Raw genomic sequence first — 22,304 nt, forward strand, 5'->3', positions numbered from 1 at the left:
CCGAGTAACAGGACCATCGACTGCTCACAGTGCACCTCTTGTGAAGATCTCTAATGGAAGACAATACCTTACCAAGTATTTGAGCTAATATCGCTGACTTGGTGTCATACTTTGTTTTATAATGCTCTTGTGAAGCACCTTAGACTTTACTGTAATAATGTCCCATTTATAAATACAAATTGCTGTTATGTACATAAGAACTTTGAATCACTTCTCCAAACATATGGCGGCAGCCATAATCTCCAAATTACTTGAAGCTGCATTTCTAAAATTCATATTTTTGCAAGGTTTACTAAAACAAAATTACAAATTAAAATGTTCTGTCTTCTGTCAGTGAAACCAATTATGCAAATTTTCAATTGTACAGCTGAGTTCAATAAAGCTAAGCACCTTTTACCAGTTGGCACCTATTAGGAGGGAGGGAGGAAGAGGGGGTGGGGGGAGGTGAAGGGCAAATAAAAGCAGCACAGTTGTACATCTGCACAGTCCTTGTGAACTGTGCTCTCTGGAAGTCAGCTGTCATCCAATTTTCTCCCACTCGCCAGCCATCCTCAGGATGCCACATCCACCCACCTCGTGTTCTAGGCCACAGCAATCTTGGAACTATCCCTGGAATCCGTACTTTGTAACATTCACTTGCCATGGTTGATCCATCCCTCCTTATCCAGGAGCTTGCACTCCGGCACCACATCTGACAAAGCCACAGGTCAATGCATTGATCAGGCGGCCAGAAGGCACACTGTACTCACACATCTCCCTCTGCCAGAATCAATAGCAAATTTGTTCGCTTTCTGTTGTTGCTTTCATAAATTCAGAGTCGCATTATGCTCCAAAATGTTTAAAGCAAGATGTTTTTCAAATACACTGTAGAGGCAGTGGTCAGAAAAAAATTAAAGGGTAGAATTCTATGATCCCCAAATCAGAATTCCACCAAATGTCAAAGATTTCTCATCCCTGCATTGTAATGCAAGTTATCAGCCACCAGATGCTGCATCACAGCTGAGTCTGCAAGTGCTGTCATGGAGTTGGCCACTATTTCCACACTGGAAAGCATGAGGTTCAAGCTCCACGTTAAGCCATGTGACAATTTGCAACCATACCCCTCTATTCTCCTTGGAAGTGACAGCTGGCTCTGTGGCAGTCCTGACAGTACCCCAAGTATATTTGTGTGCATGTATTAGCATTATCCTGTACTTGCCCCAAAGTCCTCTGCAACAGAATTAGATTGCAATCTTGTCCTCCAGGAAACTGTCCTGTGTGCTATGCTTTCCCCTGGCCTTGCTGCAGCTCACTTGTACCCATTGACTCACCACATGCTGATCCTGCCTTTTATACTACCCCCTAAAGTAGAAGCATGCCAGAATGAGTTGGTAGCTGAGAATCTCAGATTAAATGCTTCTTCACCAGAAGTCTGCTGCTTCTCATGGAGACTGCACTAGCTGACCTGGTGGCAGGTCTTGGATACCTTAAAGCATAAATGCAGAGGGAGGTTAGAGTGAAAGAAGGGGTATTGGGTGGAAAGCAGGCGGTTTACTATTACACCATTGGCACTTCATGCCAGATAATGGGATGAGGGTCAAATGGGATTTGAGAAACTGCATAAGGCAGAAATATTGTGCGCCACAGAAGTCCCATCAATTCAATGCCAGCTCTCTGTAGAGCAATCCACTTAGTCCCATTCTCCTGCTGTATCCCCATAGCCCTGCAAGTTTCTTTCCCTTAAGTGTCCATCCAATTTCCTTTTGAAATCATTGATTGTCACCACTTCCACCACCCTCGTAGACAAGTTTCAGGTTTCCTGGATATTCACTGCAGTGCCAGTTACTTGTCTCTGCCAGTCCAATAATTAGCAGCACCATCTCCTGCAAAGGAGCTCATGAGATGCAGGCATGTCTGTCCACCAGTGGTTTGCTCCTGTTGCCTTCTTGTGCGACCTTGCCCTGCAAGAAAGGGGAAGGGTGTCAGTGTGTGTGTTATAAGGTTTTTGGATAATGTGCATGTCCTTGATGACTAGCTATAACCACATGGAAATTGAGATGTGGGTGTCAGGATTGCAAGGTATGCGAAGTTGAAGTGGAACATCTGAACATTAGACATGAATCCTGATTGGTAAGTGATAGGGCTGTTGTGCATTGAGAAATCTGGTGGTACATTGGTAGGAGATGGCATTTGAAGATGCATTCAGTGACCTTGGCCACCCATGTCAGATCATTGAACATTTTGCAGCCTTGCAGGTCCTATGGGCCACACTCTGAATTAATCTCCATGGCCACCATCCATTCTCTTCACAGTGTGCACATGGAGGACTTCCTATTTATATTCTTATATTCTCCTGGCCCCCTAAGGAAAATGGCCACTATCCTACTTTCCACCTCCAACAATAAGGCTGCCAGCACTGCACGAGAGAACACTCTCTAGCCTGCTGCCCCATTGGTGGTCTTATTCCTTCTCTGAAAAAGAAACACACACACAGATAAACCAGCTGCTGCAGCCAGCACAACTCCACCACCCCCCACCCTTCTTCAAGAGGTGCAGGCAGGATGACTAATTCTTATGAGATAAAATAAGGGCTATTTTGACCAAACAACAGGGCAAGGGATGCTGGTGACCATAAGAGCAGGGGAGGAGGTGATCATAACTCCGGCTGGTGGCCGACTGTATTGTCACAAAAAGAGGCAAAGGCAAGAGGAGGCTCCCAGACTCAGCCTCTCACAGGCTCTCCTAGAAATAAGTGACAAAAGGCATCCCTTAATCGATGCAGTACAATCAGTCACGCTGGGTGCAGGCTGGCTTACAAACTCGTATTAGCCTCGCACACCTTACCATCTGTTGAGCATGGAGACGGTCAACAGCACATTCAGCACTGGGAGGTGTCAGCTGTGGCTCAGTTCATAGCACCATCCTTTGAATCAGAGGGTTGTGGGTTCATGTCCCACTCCCGGAAACCAAGAACTGTGATTGTACTCGAACGAGTTGCAATCTGTGACTGTTGATAACTCGAAAGAGTTTCAGCACTGGGCAGCAGGCCACAATCATGGTGGTGAACAGAGCACTAAGTTTGCGTGCCGCCTGCACCAAATCACCTGAGCCAGGAGAATCAGACATCACAAGTACCGCGCCCGATAACGGGCCTTATTGAATTTTTAACCCAGACATTTTTCCCCGCGCTCAATGAAGCGGATAAGTGAAGTTGGGAAGGGAGAAGAAAATCAGATAGGTGTAAAATGAGCTGCCAAACTGTTATCTATCGCCCGTTACACGCTAGCAGTGAAGGCCAATTTCCCCTGCTATGCCATGCCCACTTCTCACAAACAAGGTAATTACCACTACGGCTGCCATTGCCATATCAACAAAACGCCCAACAATCCAGCTTTAATCAGAAATGTAATTATTTTTGAGCCGATAACCCATCATTTCAACACATCCGCACATCGAAAACTATCCTCAACAAACCTTGCAGTTTCCGATGTCTTCCCTCCCGTGTAGCAGGATAGTTGAATGAACTTGCTCTTCGCCAAAGGATGGCACATGTTGGGGCAAGGAAACCAGCGCTCTACAATTGAACATTTGTAGGAGCTGCTGTTGCTTCAGCGTAAAATATGGAAAAAAAAAGGATTAAGGAACCAAAATACAAAAAAAAAATCAAATGCAACAAAACTCCAGACCATCACCTTATTACACACCAAAATCGCCTTCACGTTGCATTGTCTGCTAACGGACCCCTTTACGCCGCGCACGCGCCAATTTAAAACCAGAGCCTATCACGTGCGCTTTTTCTGGTCGCCGCCCGCAGCCCAATTTTGCGCCTGCGCTCCGGAGCGTGCCCATTGTCTCGTGGTCTTTATGTCGTTGGGTGTCAAATGGTTCCTTGTTGTTTTGCCTGTTACAGAACGTGCTCTAGCACGGTCACGTGCTCTAGCGCGGTTGCGCTCTTTCCCTCGCGCGCCCATTCCCCAGCTCCTTCCCCTCCCAGCACGGCCCCTATTTCAGGCGGGTTGTACCGCGCGCTCCTGTGGGCGGTTGGTTGGACGGGGCTTAGAGTAACGGGTGAGCGCGGTCATGGCGTCGTGCTCTTCCGAGAAGGATATCGCCTGTGAGGCGCAAATGAGTCATTCGGCGGAGATTGAGTTGGATGACAAGAGCGCTGGGGAAAGCAGCTCTGTTCGACCTCTGACTTCCTCCCCTCGGCCGGTGAGAGCGGCTCAGCGGGAGATGAAGCGCAGGCCGGCAGAGTCCGAGGAGTTGGAAGAAGCGAATGTTCTGCCGCCAGTTTATGTGTCAACCGTCAAATTCACCCCGGAGAGCAGGATGAACCTGTACTGTGATCAGATTTTAGCTTCTTGCAAGGTATAAAGCAAAATTGGAAGGAAAAGAGATTGAAGCAACCAGGAGAAGTTTAATGAGTAGGTTCGCGTCGATAGGAAGGGGGAAGTGGGATGCACAGGTAGCCAAAGGCCAGGAGCAAGAGGTGCGGAAAACGGTGTGAGGCTGTAGGCGCAGGGAGGCCATGGATGTGTGATTGTAACTTTGAAGAGGAGAGGGAGGGAGGGGAGGGGAGTGCATGGTAAAATCGGGCACAGTCAGCATGGTTTCATCAAGGGGAGGTCATGCCTGACAAATCTGTTAGAATTCTTTGAGGAGGTAACGAGTAGGTTAGACAAAGGAGAGCCAATGGATGTTATCTACTTGGACTTCCAGAAGGCCTTTGACAAGGTGCCGCACAGGAGGCTGTTCAGTAAGATGAGAGCCCATGGTGTTAGAGGCAAGGTACTAGCATGGATAGAAGATTGGCTGTCTGGCAGGAGGCAGAGAGTGGGGATAAGGGGGTCCTTCTCAGGATGGTGGCCGGTGACTAGTGGAGTTCCGCAGGGGTCAGTGTTGGGACCACAACTTTTCACTTTATACATTAATGATCTAGATGAAGGAACTGAGGGCATACTGGCTAAGTTTGCAGATGATACAAAGATAGGTGGAGGGACAGGTAGTATTGAGGAGGCGGGAAGGCTGCAGAAGGATTTGGACCGGTTGGGTGAATGGGCAGAGAAGTGGCAGATGGAATACAATGTGGGGAAGTGTGAGGTCATGCACTTTGGTAGGAAGAATAGAGGCATAGACTATTTTCTAAATGGGGAGAGAATTCAGAAATCTGGAGTGCAAAGGGACTTGGGAGTCCTAGTCCAGGATTCTCTTAAGGTTAACTTGCAGGTTGAGTCGGTAGTTAGGAAGGCAAATGCAATGTTGGCAATTATTTCGAGAGGACTAGAATATAAAAGCAGGGATGTGCTGCTGAGGCTTTATAAGGCTCTGGTCAGACCACATTAGAATATTGTGAGCAATTTTGGGCCCCATATCTCAGGAAGGATGTTCTGGCCCTGGAGAGGGTCCAGAGGAGGTTCACGAGAACGATCCCAGGAATGAAAGGCTTAACATATGAGGAACGTTTGAGGACTCTGGGTCTATACTCGATGGAGTTTAGAGGATAAGGGGGGATCTGATTGAAACTTACAGAATACTGAAAGGCCTGGATAGAGTGGACGTGGGGAATATGTTTCCATTAGTAGGAGAGACTAGGACCTGAGGGCACAGCCTCAGAGTAAAGGGAAGACCTTTTAGAACAGAGATGAGGAGAAACTTCTTTAGCCAGAGAGTGGTGAATCTATGGAATTCATTGCCACAGAAGGCTGTGGAGGCCAGGTCATTGAGTGTATTTAAGACCGAGATAGATAGGTTTTTGATTGGTAAGGGGATCAAAGGTTACGAGGAGAAGGTGGGAGAATGGGGTTGAGAAACTTATCAGCCATGATGGAATGGCGGAGCAGACTCGATGGGCCGAATGGCCTAATTTCTGCTCCTATGTTTTATGGTCTTATGGGAGGGGGGGCGGCGCTATGGCCCCCATCTGTTGTACACTTGCATGCCAGCCCGCAAACTTGCACAAACTGGTCGATTATTCAAAAAAAAACGCAGGCACAGCCTTGAAACAACTCAATAACTGCGTCAAATAGTCCAGTCCAATGGAGCACAGTTGTAATACATAAGCTGCAGTTTTCCCCAATATTGTCACTTATATAGAAGATTGTGGCAAATTGTGTTGGGTTTTATTGTGGAGAAATTATCAATATGTATTGGTGCCCATGGTACTGTAGTTGCAAAATGGCATGGAGACATTTCACAAATGAATCCCTTAGTAGTTCACACTTGCTCCCTCTACCAGTTCACGCAGGATGACCAACTGTCCCAATTTTTACAGGATCATCTCAATTTTGCCAGTTGTCCCACGTCCTGTTTTTGTCCTCTTGGGATGCCATTCCTGCTTGCTGCCTTCTTCCCCTCATGCTTTTGTTCACACTGATACTCTGCTACCCCAGTAGTTATACTGGGACTCATCTCTCCTCCCCAACCTACATGAAATTATGTTCTAGATGAAACTATCATGAAACCAAGAATCCCTTCCCATAGAATGTGGCAGAGTGTTACTTTCCTGAACAACAGCTGCAGGCATAGGTGAGAGGAGAAGCAGGGACAATAGAATGAATGCTGACCAGGTGTCCCAATGTAAACTTCATGTAAAGCACAGGCATTTGACACATCTAGGACCAATATTCGTGCTAGGCTTGCTTAAGATATTGGGAGTAAATTTCTGCAGATGCTCATCTGCTATAACTTGAGTGGAGGAGTCATGGAAATCCTGGAAACATTGAGTAAACGTCATTTGTGTTGTTTTCCTGCTGAAGTTACAGATGATGAATGGGAGAACCCCCATAGAAATTCACCCCATTGTCTTTGTGTGGAATCTGTCTATAATTCAAAAACCATGTCCCAATCAAAACTAATCCAAGTTTAAGTATTATCTACCTGTAATAAACTGGATTATTAATTGAAAGTAGCATTCATTAGGTGACAATAGTTCCTACTTTGAAAGTTTAAAAGTCACCAATTACATGAAGCTGTCTGCCCATCATTGTAAAATAAAACTGCAAATGCTGGAAATATGAAATGAAGACCAAATATGTTGGAAATACACAGATCAGTCAGCACCTTTAAGGATGTAGTGATGTCGTAACCAATCTTTAACAGCTTTTTAAAAAATTGATTCATGGGATGTGGGTGTCGCTGGTTAAGCCAGCATTTATTTCCCATCCCTAATTGTCCTGGAGAAGATGGTGATGAGCTGCCTTCTTGAACCGCTGCAGTCCATGTGGTGTAGGTGCACCCACAGTGCAGTTAGGGTGGGAATTCCAGGACTTTGACCCAGCGACGGTGAAGGAACGGCGAAATATTTCCAAGTCAGGTTGGTGAGTGGCTTGGAGGAGAACTTCCAGGAGGTGGTGTTCCCAGGTGTCTGCTGCCCCTGTTAGTCTAGATGGTAGCGGCTGTGGGTTTGGGAGGTCTGAGAAGCCTTTGTGAGTTCCAGCAGTGCATCTTGTAGATGATACTGCTGCCACTGTGCATTGGTGGTGGAGGGAGTGAATGTTTGTGGATGGGGTGCCAATCAAGCGGGCTGCTTTGTCCTGGATGGTGTCAAGTTTATTGAGTGTTGTTGGAGCTGGACTCATTCAGGCAAGTGGAGAGTATTCTATCACACTCCTGACTTGTGCTTTGTAGATGGTGGACAGGCTTTGGGGAGTCAAGAGGTGAGTTACTCACCACAGGATTCCAAGCCTCTGACCCGATCTTGTAGCCACAGTATTTTTATGGCTAGTCCAGTTCAGTTTCTGGTCAATGGTAACTCTGAGCATGTTGATAGTGAGGGATTCAGTGATGGTAATGCCATTGAATGTCAAGGGGCGATGGTTAGATTCTCTTTTGTTGGAGATGGTCATTGTTCGGTGCGAATGTTACTTGCCACTTGTCAGCTCAAGCCTGGTTATTTTCCAGGTCTTGCTGCATTTGAACTTAGACTGCTTCAGTATCTGAGGAGTTGCGAATGGTGCTGAACATTGTGCAAACATCAGCGAACATCCCTACTTCTGACCTTATGATGGAAGGAAGGTCATTGATGAATTAGCTGAAGATGGTTGGCCTTAGGACACTACCCTGAGGAACTCCTGCGCTGCCCTGGAACTGAGATGATTGACCTCCATCCCAACTACAACTATTTTCCTTTGTGTTAGGTATGGCTCTAACCAGCGGAGAGTTTTCCCTGATTCTTGTTGACTCCAGTTTTGTTAGGACTCCCTGATGCCACACTCAGTCAAATGCTGCTTTGATGTCAAGGGCAGTCACTCTCACCTCAGTGTTGACTCTCTTGCTATGAATTTCCAATACTTTTTAAATTTATTTTTATCGTGTTTGCTGTCAAAAAAGATGGTACCCAAAGTAGAATAAAAATGACCTTATGAGCACGAGAGTGATATATCAACACAATGATCAATGTACGGGAATGATTTCACCTGACGGCCGTAACCTGCCCAAGATTTGATATTATGATTCATGACAACATCTGAACCCATTGAAATAAGTGCTGAATATCACTGCATATAGCCAATATGTTCTACTACTGTAAGCATTTTGGGAATTTAATAGTGAACTGACATTAACAATATAATAGCCTGTTTTACTGAACATAATTAGTCAGGTTAAGATCAGATTCAAGCAATTTTGAACGGAGGGATGTTTCCAAAATGAAGCTTGGTAAACAGCAGAATGATCCATGAGGTTTCTGCAAGCTTCTTACAGTATCTCAGTGCTTTTCCCATTTAGATGGTGGTTTATTTAGTTTTAGTGTATGTTGAAACAAATGACATGAATATTTGTTATGCAACTGGCATAGCTCTGTAACAAGTACAAATAAAACTTGTTTATAGATTTCTGTACAGAATTATTTTTCACAGCCTGCTGTTTCCAACTTGATAGACTTAATTTTTGTTGCCACGAGTAAATTCACAAATAGGAAGTAATGGTGCAAAACTATCTAAAATGTTGATGCATGGCCACCGACTGAGAAACCATTAAAAAGAGTGGAACCTAGAGAATTGTCCATCATTTTAAATGCTAAGTACACGCACACTAGGTGTCTTTCAATCTTGTGAACATATGGGCCAGAATTTTATGCTGGTTGTGCAGGCGCGCGCCCAACCTGACAGCACGTGAAATTGCACGAGAAGGCGTCGGGTGCACGTTCCAACATCATTGAGCACTTGCGTGATATTTTGCTCAGCGGGCATGTGCAGCAGTTGGGAGCGCAACCTCTGACAATTAAGCTGGCAATTAAGCCCATTAAGGAAGCAATTGAAATCGATTTTATGTGGCCCATCCACTTTTATGGTTGGCAGATGAGCCAATCAGCTGAAACCTCGATCCAGGGCGGGATGAAATGTCCAGGGTGAAATATAATTTAAAAAACCCTGAAGTTTTTTGAGTTCTGCTGTCAGGTGCTTGAATGTATTGCATAGACACATTTTGTTGCATTTTCTTCTTGCCATTTAATCTGTCCAGGTCTGCAGCTACCTGAGACAGCTCTGCAGCAGCTGTCTGCCTTCAGGCCATTTGCTAGAAGCGACCACCCTCACTTTTGTCAGTGCTCACCCCCTTCCCACGCTCCCCCACCCTTTCCCCGGCAGCACTGAGGCTTTCTCAGCACACATTTCACGCCGATTGGCTGTTAATTGGCCAGCCAGCGTGAAATTGCGTTTGGGAGCCGATTGCGTGCGGAAGCATGTTTCGCACATGCTTCAGGGCCCACCGATTGCGTGTGTCCGACGAATGTAAGACTTAGCCCATGAATTAGGAGCAGGAGTAAGCCATTTGGCCTTAAAGCCTGCTCCGCAATTCTATAAGATCATGGCTGATCTGATTATGGCCTCAACTCCACTTTCCTTCCTACACCCATACCCTTTGACTCCGTTGTCAATAACGAATCTATCTAATTCAGCCTTAAAAGTATTCAATGACCCTGCCTCCACTGCTCTCTGGGGAAGAGAGTTCCTCATACTCATGACCCTCTGAGAGAAAAAAAATTCTCCTCATCTCCGTCTTAATGGGAGATCCCTTATTTTTAAGCTGTGACCCCTTGTTCTAGTCTTTCCCACAAGGGGAAACATCCTTTGACTGTCCACCCTCTCAAGTCCCCTCAGGGTCTTAGATGTTTCAATACGATCGCCTTTCATTTTTCTAAACTCCAATGGATACAGGCCCAACCTTTCCCCATAGGATAGCCTCCTCATTCCAGGAATCAGCCGGACGAACCTTCGCTGAACTGTTTCTAATGCAATTATGTCCTTCCTTAAATAAGGAGACCAAAACTGTACAAAGCACTCTAGGGCCAGGATATTTCGAGTGGCAGGGTTTCCTGTCCTACCATCCAAACAGTCAGCGGGAAAAACATCCCCACCAAACACCCTGCCCCACAGCCATTTCACACTCAAAGGAGCATTAATTGGCTGCAGGTGGGTCTTCTGCCCCTCACTCAGGAAGAAGACCCACCTTAGAAATCTAATCAGATTGGTCAGCAGCTCTCTAGCTCCCTGCAGCAACAGAAGCTGCAGTGGACCGAAGTGGAAGTTCATGAAGTCCAGGGAGTGCATGGAAAGATGAGTTTTTGGGTCTCAGGGTAGGGAAGACCTGGGGGGGGGGCGTGGATAGTAGGGAATTGAGCTGGAGGGAGATCCAGCAGCCACCAGACCTCCTGAGGGGGGGCGGGGGGGCACTCGAAGTTAGAAGGGGACTTTGGATGGAGGTGCCCCTTCCCGCCTGAAGCCTAAACCCAATTATTTTCAGGCTTCCCCCACACCTGGGAAATACCCCCACCAGCCTAAAAATTGAGGCTGGGCTGGAAACGGCTCTTAAGTGGTCAATAATTGGCCACTTAAGGGCCTCAACTGGGGCAAGGGCGGGCGGCCCATCCAAGGTCTCGCCCCTCCCAGCATAAAATTGCTGAGAGGTCGGGCAGGTAGGAATCCAGCGGGAAGCCTATTCATGCTGTTCACGCTCCCCCCCCTAAAAACCCACCAGCGGTAGAGCATGAAATTCAGGCCTAGATGTGGTGTCACCAATACACTATACAAATATAGCAAATTATCCCTACTTTTATATTCTATTCCCCTTGCAATAAACGACAACATTCTATTTACTTTCCTAATCACTTGCTGTACCTGCATACTAACATTTTGAGATTCATCCATTGGGACAGCTAGATCCCTCTGTATCACCGAGTTCTGCAATCTCTCCATTTAAATGTTTTATTCTTCCTGCCAAAGTGGACATGTTCACATTTTCCCACATTATATTCCATCTGCCAAATTTTTGCCCCCTCACTTAACCTATGTATATCCCTTTGCAAATTCCTTATGCCCTTTTCACAACTTACTTTCCTACATATTTTTGTGTCATCAGCAAATTTAGCAACCATACATTCGATCCTGTCATCCAAGTCATTAATATGGATTGTAAATAATTCAGGTCCCAGCACTGATCCCTGTAATCTTGCATGTTTACTTTTCATTATAAAAATAATAATGTAGAACTTTTCTGTCAAACTCTCCAACTTGTGAAAGCATGTTCTCGAGTTGAAATCGTAAATGGAAGTAGTGCATTGTGAACAGCACTCTTTAACAATATCAATGAAACTGAAATTTTGTGCATATTAGGAAAGAACCAGATTTGATTACGTCTGTTGCGTTAACTAATTGCATCTAGGCTCTACTATGGTTATTACAATTGGCTTGAGCAGTCCTTACTTAAAGAGGAGAAGTTGACCAGGGATTCCTCTTGTGGTTTATTGTCCGTAACTTGTACTGGAAGTATATATGATCGTGGATATCGGGTGAGACAGGGTTGGACTCAACTGTGATGCTGCAATGGCTGAGTAATCACACTTAATAATTCACACTCTGTCATGAATAATGGTGACTTGGGCAGAGTTCAGTGGGTGTCTATATATAAAATCAATGTAATTAGGAGAGGAAGCGGAAGGAAGAAAATTGGCAAGGAAAAACAGCTTTTCCTATTCCTTCCTCAGCACTGCCTTTTTGTAAATATAGCTTCACAATGGTCTTCAATATATGAGTGAAATCAGGGAGGAAGTGAAAGTGTATTTGAGGTGGGGGAATAATGCAAATTGTCTGCTTTGAGATAAATTAACATGGTGAAAGTTATTTAAAAAATTAGCAGTTTGTGCATCCTTTTTTAAAGCTAAAATCTGAATTTTAATGTGTACATTTGCCCACACAGGTGGAGTATTAGCCAGACATGTGCTTTGATGCCAAAAACGGTTTCAGCACATGACTCTGGGGCACACTATCTGCATCCCGTCAATTTAAGAAATAATCAGTTGACTTACTTTCTGACCTCTAATCATCAATCTATTGATGCAGCTGCATTCACTTTAATACTATTTTATGACATTGCAATAAAAAAAAAACAATTAATGGAAGAATGGGTACACTGATGTACAGAATAATTGATAATCACTAAAAAATTATTACTTTTAAACACTAGTCTGAATATTCCCTGATGAAATACTGGTAAAGTTACTGCTTTTTGTGCAGTATTAAACCTCAGAAACCAGAAATTCTCAGGTTTGATCCCTGTCTGCTGAAATATTGGTCATAATTGGAACAGTAGTTGGAGTGCTACAATTGATCTTAACATCCTGCATTATGGAGGCAAAAAGATCAGCAAGGATTCTCATCTATAATTGCTATCCACCTCTACCCTTATAGAAATTACACAAGTTGAGGTCAAGTGAAGATGATCTGGCTCATTTGTGATTTCTCCAATAATTCAGTAAAGTGCTCATAGCTTAAATACTATTACTAAGGTTTACCTAGAATATATGGTGCAGAACACCTGAAAAATAGTAACTTGAATGAGGTAATGGAGGGCTGCCATAAAGAAAACTGAAAAACAATTTTATTTTAAAGATCATGTCAATTTTGTTTGAATTACAGGACATACTTGTTAAAAAGATTAAATAGATTTACTGCCTGCCTTGTCATGTCTTGTCATTTATGTGGAATAAAACTTAAAATATTACATTTGTTATTTCTACAAAGGCAGAAGAAGCAGATGAAGCAATGAGCAAGTACCTCACTGAAAAGCTCCGTGCAAGAAGTACATGGTTAGGAGTATGGAAAACAAATCCTGAGCTATTCTTTGTAAAGTATGATGAAGGATCCATACCTTATGTCGGTGTTTTGGTTGAGGTAGGTTACATTTTCCAAACTGACAATTTTTGTTCACTACTGAATCACAGTGAATTCTAAAGCTATTTCTATAAAAGTTTACATTTTTTAATAGGTTTGTTTATTTTGCCTAATGGGCTTGCCCATAGATTTTACTTTTGTTAGCCCTTTACTATTTTACCCAATTGACCATACCTCCCCAGGCAAGACGTGTGACCTGCGTAATGAGTCATTAGTCACATGTTGGGGACATCTTATCAGGGCCTTATCTGTTACCAACTAAGATCCAGACATACCTTTATTCAGTAATCATTACTCATAAGGTGTGTAATGAGCAGGGTTCCCTGGAATATTTTTTATGCCCTAGCCAGGGACACTCAGGCCAAATTGTTGTGCTTTTACCACTGTGTTTGACTGACTTAACACTGACAGAAGATCAAATCAGGGAACTTTCTTGGTCTATGTGTCTTGGTATTGGGGCAGTCATCTTTAAAAACTGTTGTGGTATCAATAATATTTAATTGATGGAGGCAATGTAGGCAGGGAGAAAGTTGGAATTTTTTTATTCTTCCACGGGATGTGAGTTTTGCTGGCAAGGCCAGCATTTATTGCCCATCCCTAATTGCCCTTGAGAAGATAATGGTGAACTGCTTTCTTGAAATACTGCAGTGCATCTGCTGTAGGTATACCCACAGGATTGTTAGGAAGGAAGTTCAGCTTTTTGACCCAGCAATATTGAAGGAATGGCAATATAGTTCCAAGTCAGCATGGTGTGTGGCTTTGAGGGGAACTTGCAGGTGATGATGTTTCCATGCATCTGTTATACATGTCCTTCTAGGTGGTAGAGGTCACGGATTTGGAAGGTGTTGTCAAAGGAGGCTTGGCGAGTTGCTGCAGTGCGTTTCTGTATGGTACACACAGCTGCCATTGTACATCAGTGGTGGAGGGACATTGAATATTTTTAAGGCGGAGGTAGACAGACTCTTGTTAGGCAAGGGAATCAAAGGTTATCGTGGGTAGATGGGAATGTGGAATTCGAAACACAAACAGATCATATTGAATGGCGGAACAGGCTTGAGGGGCCGAATGGCCTATATTTCATATGCTCGTATGTATGTTTGTTTCACTTAAAATGGTGGTTTTCAGGAACGCAACCACAACTTTAAGTGAGGACTGACTATGCACCTACAATAGGTAGTCCTGAGTCCAACCATCTCACTGACTTCATAGATGACCTTTGCTCTGTTACATGGTTAGAAGTGGGGATATTTGCTGATAATTGCACAGCCTTCAGCTCCATTTGCAACTTCTCAGATAATGAACTCCACCGTGCCCACATGCAGTGAGACTTGGAGAACATGTCGGCTTGGTCTGATAAGTGACAAGTAGCATTAGTGCCGCATGAATGCCAGGCAATGACCGTTTCCAACATGAAATAATCTCTCCTTGACATTTAATGGCATTACCATTACTGGATCGCCTGCCATCAGCATCCTAGGGTTTGCTGTTGTCGAGAAACGTAACTCAACCTGCCACATAAATATTGCACTTGCAAGAGCAGATTAGAGGCTGGCAATTCTGTGGCAAGTAACTCACCTCCTGACTCCCCAAAGCCTGTCCAACAATTACAAGACAAATGTTAGGAGTCGGATGGAATGCACCCCACTTACCTGGATGAATGTAGCTCCAACATTCATGAAGCTCGATACCACCCTGGACAAAGCAAAGCAGCCCACTTGATCAATTCCCCATCTACCATCTTAAATATTCACTCCCTCCAACACTGGCGCAGCAGTTTATGCCATTCACCAAATGTACTGCAGCAACTCGCTAAGGCTTCATTGTCATCTCCATCCAAACCCACAACCTCTACAACCTGGAAGAACAAGGGCAGCAAACACATGGAACACCACCACCTGCAAACCCCCACACCATCCTGACTTGGAACTATATCGCCGTTCCTTCACTGTTGCTGGATCAAAAACCTGGAACTCATTTCCTAACAGCACTGTGGTACACCACAACACCACATGGACTGCAGTAGTTCAAGTCGGTGGCTCACCATCACTTTCTCAAGGGTGCTTGCATGGGCAATAAATGTTGACTTTGCCAATTATGTTTACATCCCATGAACAAATTAAAAGAAAAACTAGCAGACTGGACAGATATTTGGCAGAGGTAATTTAATATCCTGTAAAACATTGTTTGGGAGGCAAAATAGGGAATGGAACTATATGCTTAAAAGATACCAGTGGATGCGGATGAATAGAGACCTAGGGCAGAATTTTTCGTCCCGTAGGCAGGCGCTCGCCCGACCCAAACAGGAGTAAAATAGTGCACGATGACGACGGGCGAGCGTTCCGACATCATCGCGCACTTGCGCGATATTTTGCATGGCAGACGCGCATAGGTGCCGGAGCGGCACCCGCCATTAATTAAGCAGCCACTTAAGCCTATAAGAATCCAATTGACTGATTTTTCCTTGCCCATGCCATTTTCTGCTCGTCGCATGTGCAAAATGGGCTGGCAGCCAGCCAACATTTTCACAAATCTCATCCAAAGGTGGGATAAAAGGGGTCAGCAGCATTCCCAGTGTGAGTAGTGAGGAGTTTTGGAGATAGTTTGCACCTGGTTGCTTATTGGTACTTGGCAGTTTCATCTCCCTTCGGGGCTTCAATCTTAGCATTTCCAGGCTTCATTTCAGGACTCGTTGCTGTCTGCCAGACAACTGGAGGGTTCAGACCATGCGTACCCTTCCAGGTATCAGACAGCCTTCCCTTACCCTGGTAATGGGGATTGTGGTCTCCGCAGGAGGCACCTCCTCTGATGAGGAAGAGAGGGGCAGAAAGGAGAGGAGGCCATGTGTCCCTATGCAACTTCCAGGGGAGGGACCTGAGGGAGGAGAGGCGCAGGCACAAGGAGCGCAAGGCCAGCAGGTAGTCCAAGGCGGAAGGGGTCACAGAAGACACCACTATCCTGCTGCCAGGGTTTACAGGCAGTGATGCAGCTCAATATGTCTGAGGTGCAATGCCGAAGGAGGTTCCATCTCTCAAGGGAGAGCGTGACCTCTATTTGCCAGATGATTGAGCCTGAGATCAGCTCCGACTATGTGGGTGGACACCCCATGCCAATGGCTCTGAAGGCCACAGTGGCCCTCAACTTCTATGCCTCCGGCTCTTTCCAGGGGTCAGTGGGGGATCTGTGTGGAGTCTCCCAATCAACTGACCACAGATGACAGAAGCTCTGTTCAGGCAGGTACTGACCTTTATTCTTTACCATAAGGACGAAGCCAGCCAGGCTGATTGAGCCAGAGAGTTTGCAGCGATTGCTGGGTTCCCCCACGTCTAGGGTGCAATCGACTGCGCATATGTGGCCATTAAGGCGTCAGCGGCAGCCGGGTGCCTTCATCAACAGGAAGGATGGAGATTCTGCAAGTCTGTGCAAGGTACCCTAGCAGCTCCCATGACGCGTACATCCTGAGACATTCTCAGGTGCCGAGGCTCTTCAGTGCTTCAGCCCAACTGAATGGATGGCTGCTAGGTGACGAGGGCTATCTGTTGAAGAGGTGGCTCATGATGCCTCTCCGCCACCCAAGAACAGAGTTATAATAGGAGTCATGCCTCCACAAGGGCGGTGGTAGAGAGTATTATAGGTCTTCTCAAGATGCGCTTCCGATGCCTGGACCGTTCAGTACAATACTCCCCAGAGCGGGTGTCACTAATCGTGGTTGTATGCTGCGCTCTCCACAATCTGGCACTGGCAAGGAGGGACCCACTGGAGGAAGAGGATCTTGATGCAGCTCCACAGGCCACAGATGATGAGTCCAGCAGTGGGACCAAGGGAAGCACAGTGAGGAGAACGCTGAAGGCATGGAGCCAGGCTTCGGTAGCCTGCAGGGATGCCTTGATCTAATGTGCCTTCATCAGCCTCAAACACATGCCAGGACTACTGCCTCCATCCCGAATATCTGATAGGACCCTTTCATTTGAACCCAAAGAACGCTCAGTGTCTGTGCAATAAAGTTCAGAGGCACCTGCCTCCAGCATTACATACTGGCGTTCCCCACACCAATGAAATAAAAAGGTGAAGCATACTCATGCCATGACGGAAGAAACATAGTTTATGACATTCTGACAGTTCAGTATTCTTAACAGAAATATTTCTGGCATTCAACATCAGACCAGTAATCATAAAGTGAACAAAAATTAACATAAAATCACCCGTTACCTGTCCCTCTTGTGCTCATGGCATCTTTAACTTATGTTTTCGAGAGCTACGTCTAGGTGCTCCCCCCTTGCTGGCACCGGCATTGGAGACAGCCTCCTGACTCTGGAACACCTTTGGTCTGTCCGCAAGCATGACCCAGACCTCCCTGTCGCTTGCCAGTTCAACACACCACCCTGCTCTCATGCCCACATATCCATCCTTGGCCTGCTGCAATGTTCCAGTGAAGCTCAACACAAACTGGAGGAACAGCACCTCATCTTCCGACTAGGCACTTTACAGCCTTCCGGACTTAATATTGAGTTCAACAACTTTAGATCACGACCTCTCTCCTCCATCCCCACCCCCTTTCCGATCCCCCTTTTTCCAATAATTTATACATATTTTTCTTTTCCCACCTATTTCTATCATTTTTAAATGTATTTCCATCCATTGTTTTGTCTCTACCTTTTAGCCTATTTCGATCCCTTCCCCCCACCCCGCCCCCATTAGGGCTATCTGTCCCTTGCTCATCCTGCTTTCTATCCTTAATGTCACCATTAGCACATTTCTTAGCTAATATCACCACCGTCAACACCCCTTTGTCCTTTTGTCTATGACATCTTTGGAAATCTCCACCTATCCTGACTCTGCTGTCTTGTTGGCCTTGATAACCTTGGCAGTCGTCCTCTGGCCAGTGGAGCCTGTGCTGGCCCCACCTGGGAGGGAACGACCAGTGTCACGGCTGGCATCTCCCCAGCCACCGCAGCCTCATAGATGCCATGGTCGCTGGTGGAGGGGCGGAGGAGCTGCTACTGTTATCCAGAGAGCCCTGAGAGGAGCCTGCAGAGACGACAGGCAGCTTGTGCGCCAATGTGAGGTCACTCTGGACCTCACTGCACACCATTGATGGACGGGCACCTAGCTGGGATACTGGATGCCTCATCCATCTCCCACACTGACACTGACCACCTGAGGTCAGTGCCTGTGTGAGGGCTTGCAGGCCCAAGTGCAACTCCAGGAACTCCAGGAGTGGCCACTCTCTCAATGGAAGAGGCAGTGTGTTCGGCCAAGGCAGTCAACACAGTGCTCACACTCCCCATAGACTCCTCCATCATGGAGACCTTGGCAAGCACACCCTCATGGATCTCCGCCAGATCCTCCTGCACATCTTGCTGGACATCCAGCATCTGCAGCCTAATGGACAACTCCAGAGGCTCATCATGAGCCTTGGACCCGGCGGCCGACTGGCCCTGCCCTTGCTCAGCCCTTCCTGGCCTGTGCGGAGCCGCATTTCATGCTGGGTGGGCCTTAATTGGCCCACCAGGGTGAAATTACGGTCGGGGCCCGATCGCGGGTGGCGGTCTGTCCCGGGCCCGCCTGACAAAGGGAAAACCGTGCCCCTAGAGATTCAAATGCACAATTCCTTGAAAGTACGAGTGCATGTAGATATCGCCATTAGAAAAAACGCAGTAGTGTTTTGAGTATTACAAAAGGATCATAAGCTATGAAAGTAAAAAGAAGATAAAGTTTTATGAGGCAATGTTAGGTCACAGAATACTGTATTCAGTTTTAAGTGCTCCATAAGCCTACCAAATAAATTCACCAGAATGCTGCCCATGATAATAATAATAAGTTATAAGGAGAAACTTGAGATCCTGGGACTATTTTCACCATTGTGGGGAAAAACTAAAAGGATTTTTTTAAATTATAAATATTTTTGATAGTAACAAATACTTTCTTTTATTTATTCGCTCGTGGGGTGCAGGCATCGGTGGTAGACCAGCATTTATTGATCATCCTTAAATGCCCGTAAAAAGGGAGTGGTGAGTCGCCTTCTTGAACTGCTGCAGTCCATGGGTTGTAGGAACACCCACAGTGCTGATAGGAAGGGAGTTCCAGGATTTTGACCCAACAACAGTGAAGGAACAGTGATATAGTTCCAAGTCAGCAATGTGTGCGGCTTGGAGGGGAACTTGAAAGTGGCAGTGTTCCCAAGCATCCGCTGCCCTTGTCCTTCTACATGGTATAGGTTGCCGGTTTGGATGGTTATGCCCAACGAACCTTGGTGAATTGCTGCAGTGCATCTTGTAAATGATACATACTGCTGCCACTGTTTGTCGGTGGTGGAGGGAGTGAATGTTTAGGGTAGTGGATAGGGTGCCAATCAAGCGGGCTTCTTTATCCAGGATAATATCGAGCTTCTTAACTATTGTTGAAGCTGCACTCATCCAGGCAAGTGGAGAGTATTCCATCACAACCCTGACTTGGGCCTTGTCGATGGTGGACAGGCTTTGGAGAGCCATGAGGTAAGGTACTCGCCGCAGAATTCCCAGCCTCTTAACCTGCTCTTGTAGCCATAGTATTTATATGGCTGGTCCAGTTCAGTTTCTGGTCAATGTTAACCCCCCAGCAGGATTCGATAGTGGGGATTCAGCTATGGTAATGTCATTGAATATCATGGGGAGATGGTTAGATTCTCTATTGTTGGAGATGGTCATTGCCTGGCACTTGTGTGGTGCAAATGTTACTTGCCACTTATCAGCTCAACCCTGAACATTGCCCAGATCTTGCTGCATATGGACATGAACTGCTTCCTCTAAGGAAAACAGTGATGAGGATTATAAGAGATTGAGATGGGAGATTAGGAAAAAATCTTTATTCTGAAGGCTGCTGGGGCATAGAATTCTTTGCCACAGTGAATTTCTTTTGATGATTAGAATTTCCGCATAGCCAAGTATATTCTGAACTGGTAAGCTAAGTACTTTTGACTCGAGGAGGATTCCATTGTCTAGTTGGGAGCAGATTATTCTGCTATATAGATGTTGCCTAGTTTTCTTGGATGTGTGGATATCAACAGGGACAGTAGGTAGAACTGACTGCAGCTTGCACTAGTCTTGCCAAGGCCCATCAGGAGACATCAGTTTCTATGTGCCACTGTGGAATGTTGGCCTGAATTTTATGGTATTACTAATGATGGTGTAAGTGTCAGTAACTTTTGGAGTCTGCACATCTGCAGTTAAATGCAGAAATTCGGAAGTTATATTAAGTGATTCTACGCTTCTGTGCTGTTGAAGTCATCCCAGAATGCAATCAATTAAAATCAGTGAACTGATGAGAACTTCCACTCTTACTCTTTTTGTATTGCTGTAAAAACCCTTAAAAAATTTACACCTTCTTGAATGAATTTTAACTGAGTTTGTAACAGCATATTAAGTTCATATTTGTTGAATATCTATTTTTTCCATCATGTTTAGGAATTCCACATACTTTTTAAAACAGTTTGCTGTTTGTCTATGATATTTTAGCATCTATCTCAATCTTGTGTGTAATTTACAATCATTTATTTTACCCTCTGAAAGGTTTAAAATAATAAGTGGAAGGATTCAATTGTTTTTACTTCCTTCTTTGCTGTCTGTGATTTTTTTTCATTCAAGGGATGTGGGCATCGCTGGATAGGCCAGCATTTATCGCCCATCCCTTAATGCCCTTGTTCAGAGGGCATTTAAGAGTCAACCACATTGCTGTGGGTCTGGAGTCACATGTAGGCCAGACCAGGTAAGGACAGCAGATTTCCTCCCCTAAATGACATTAATAAAGGACATACTTCAATGTGATTGTCTGCTTAATTTGCTTGGTGACATCATTGCTGCTGAGTGCCTAGAGATTCCCTTTTACGTGCACTAGATTCCTACTGACAAGGAAACTTGGCTTATGGGATATACCCTTATTTTTGTATTCTGAAACCAACAAGAAAACGTACCGATCTGAGCAGTAAGAGGTCCAGTAACATTTTTGGGATTTTAAAAATTAAAAGTAAACGTTTTATTAACAAAAATAAAAGAAAACTTAAGCACACAAGATTATAGTTATACAATTAAAGTTAGTCGTACAAAACATTCCCCCCCCCGCAAAACTCTCTACTTGGTCAAACACACAAATAAACACCTTCCAGGCAATACTCCCTTATAGATGTCTACTGTGAAATCCAGTAATATTACACAAGGCAAACTGCTGTAGCTTCAATAAAGGTATACTACATGACCTTTACCCTCTTCCACTCTGTGGCGGAATCCACTTCAGAATAAAATTGCTTGCTGCAGCCAAAGATTTTTCTGGCTTGACTGGATAGGTGATTCAAACTTTATCCTCTCCCAGCCCAGAGCTCCAGCTATCTCAACAGCTCAAACAGCTCCAGCCATCTCTAGCTCAACAGCTGTATCCAGCTATCCACAGTAACTCTAATATACTTTTTTTCCCTTTCATCTCTGTTTTATTGTTCTCACGCCTCTTTGAAACTCAAACCTTCCAAATATAAGATCTTTTGTGTTTCCATCTTGTCTTTGCTTTTGGGTCAATAAAATATAATATCCCCACTACTGTTCACCTATGGAACTCCTGCAAGATGCAAACATGTTTCTTCTTACCTCTGACTCCCCTTTAATATTCAAACAAACTCTCAACTTATCTAAAAATGCAAATGTTAGATGTAACCTATTTACTTGTACCTCAAACTTAACGCCTCTATCCTTTGCATGTTTTAAAACCCCCCAGACAATCTGACTCATATCAAACTCTGCGCAGCTTGATTAAATCACAAACACACACATACACACCCAGACTTCTTTACAGAATAACAATATTTCCCAAAATATTTTTTTTAAAACATGCATTCTCACATCCCCTTCCTTAAAAAATGAACCATCATAATTCCAAGAAGATGGTTTAATTTTACAACCCATTTCTTATTCTTTGCTACATTTAACTATACAAACAAAACTATTACACCATAATGTACATGCATTAACTGTGAAAATATATACTCAAGTCTTTTGTAAAAATAAAGTTCATTCCAGTCCATTCTCCATTTGCCAATTTCCAAGTCCTTTTGAATTTTAAACTCTTGACATTGCATCTGCATTCAAATTTTCTCATCCAGCCACATGTATAATTTGTAAATTGAACGGTTGCAATAAT

At 44.8% G+C, this 22,304-nt stretch overlaps 1 protein-coding gene across 1 annotated transcript in view; it reads left to right on the forward strand.

Moving 5' to 3' along the window:
- The first annotated feature begins 4,059 nt into the window (after positions 1-4,059).
- LOC144692680 (testicular spindle-associated protein SHCBP1L-like) overlaps positions 4,060-22,304 on the forward strand; it is a 104,628-nt gene continuing 86,383 nt past the window's right edge. Inside the window, exons 1-2 of the mRNA XM_078561774.1 lie at positions 4,060-4,347; positions 12,996-13,145. Coding sequence (XP_078417900.1) covers positions 4,060-4,347; positions 12,996-13,145 — 438 coding nt within the window. The remainder of the gene's footprint in view (positions 4,348-12,995; positions 13,146-22,304) is intronic.

Source organism: Cetorhinus maximus, chromosome 17 (genome assembly GCF_964194155.1).
Source record: "Cetorhinus maximus chromosome 17, sCetMax3.hap1.1, whole genome shotgun sequence".
NCBI lineage: Eukaryota > Metazoa > Chordata > Chondrichthyes > Lamniformes > Cetorhinidae > Cetorhinus > Cetorhinus maximus.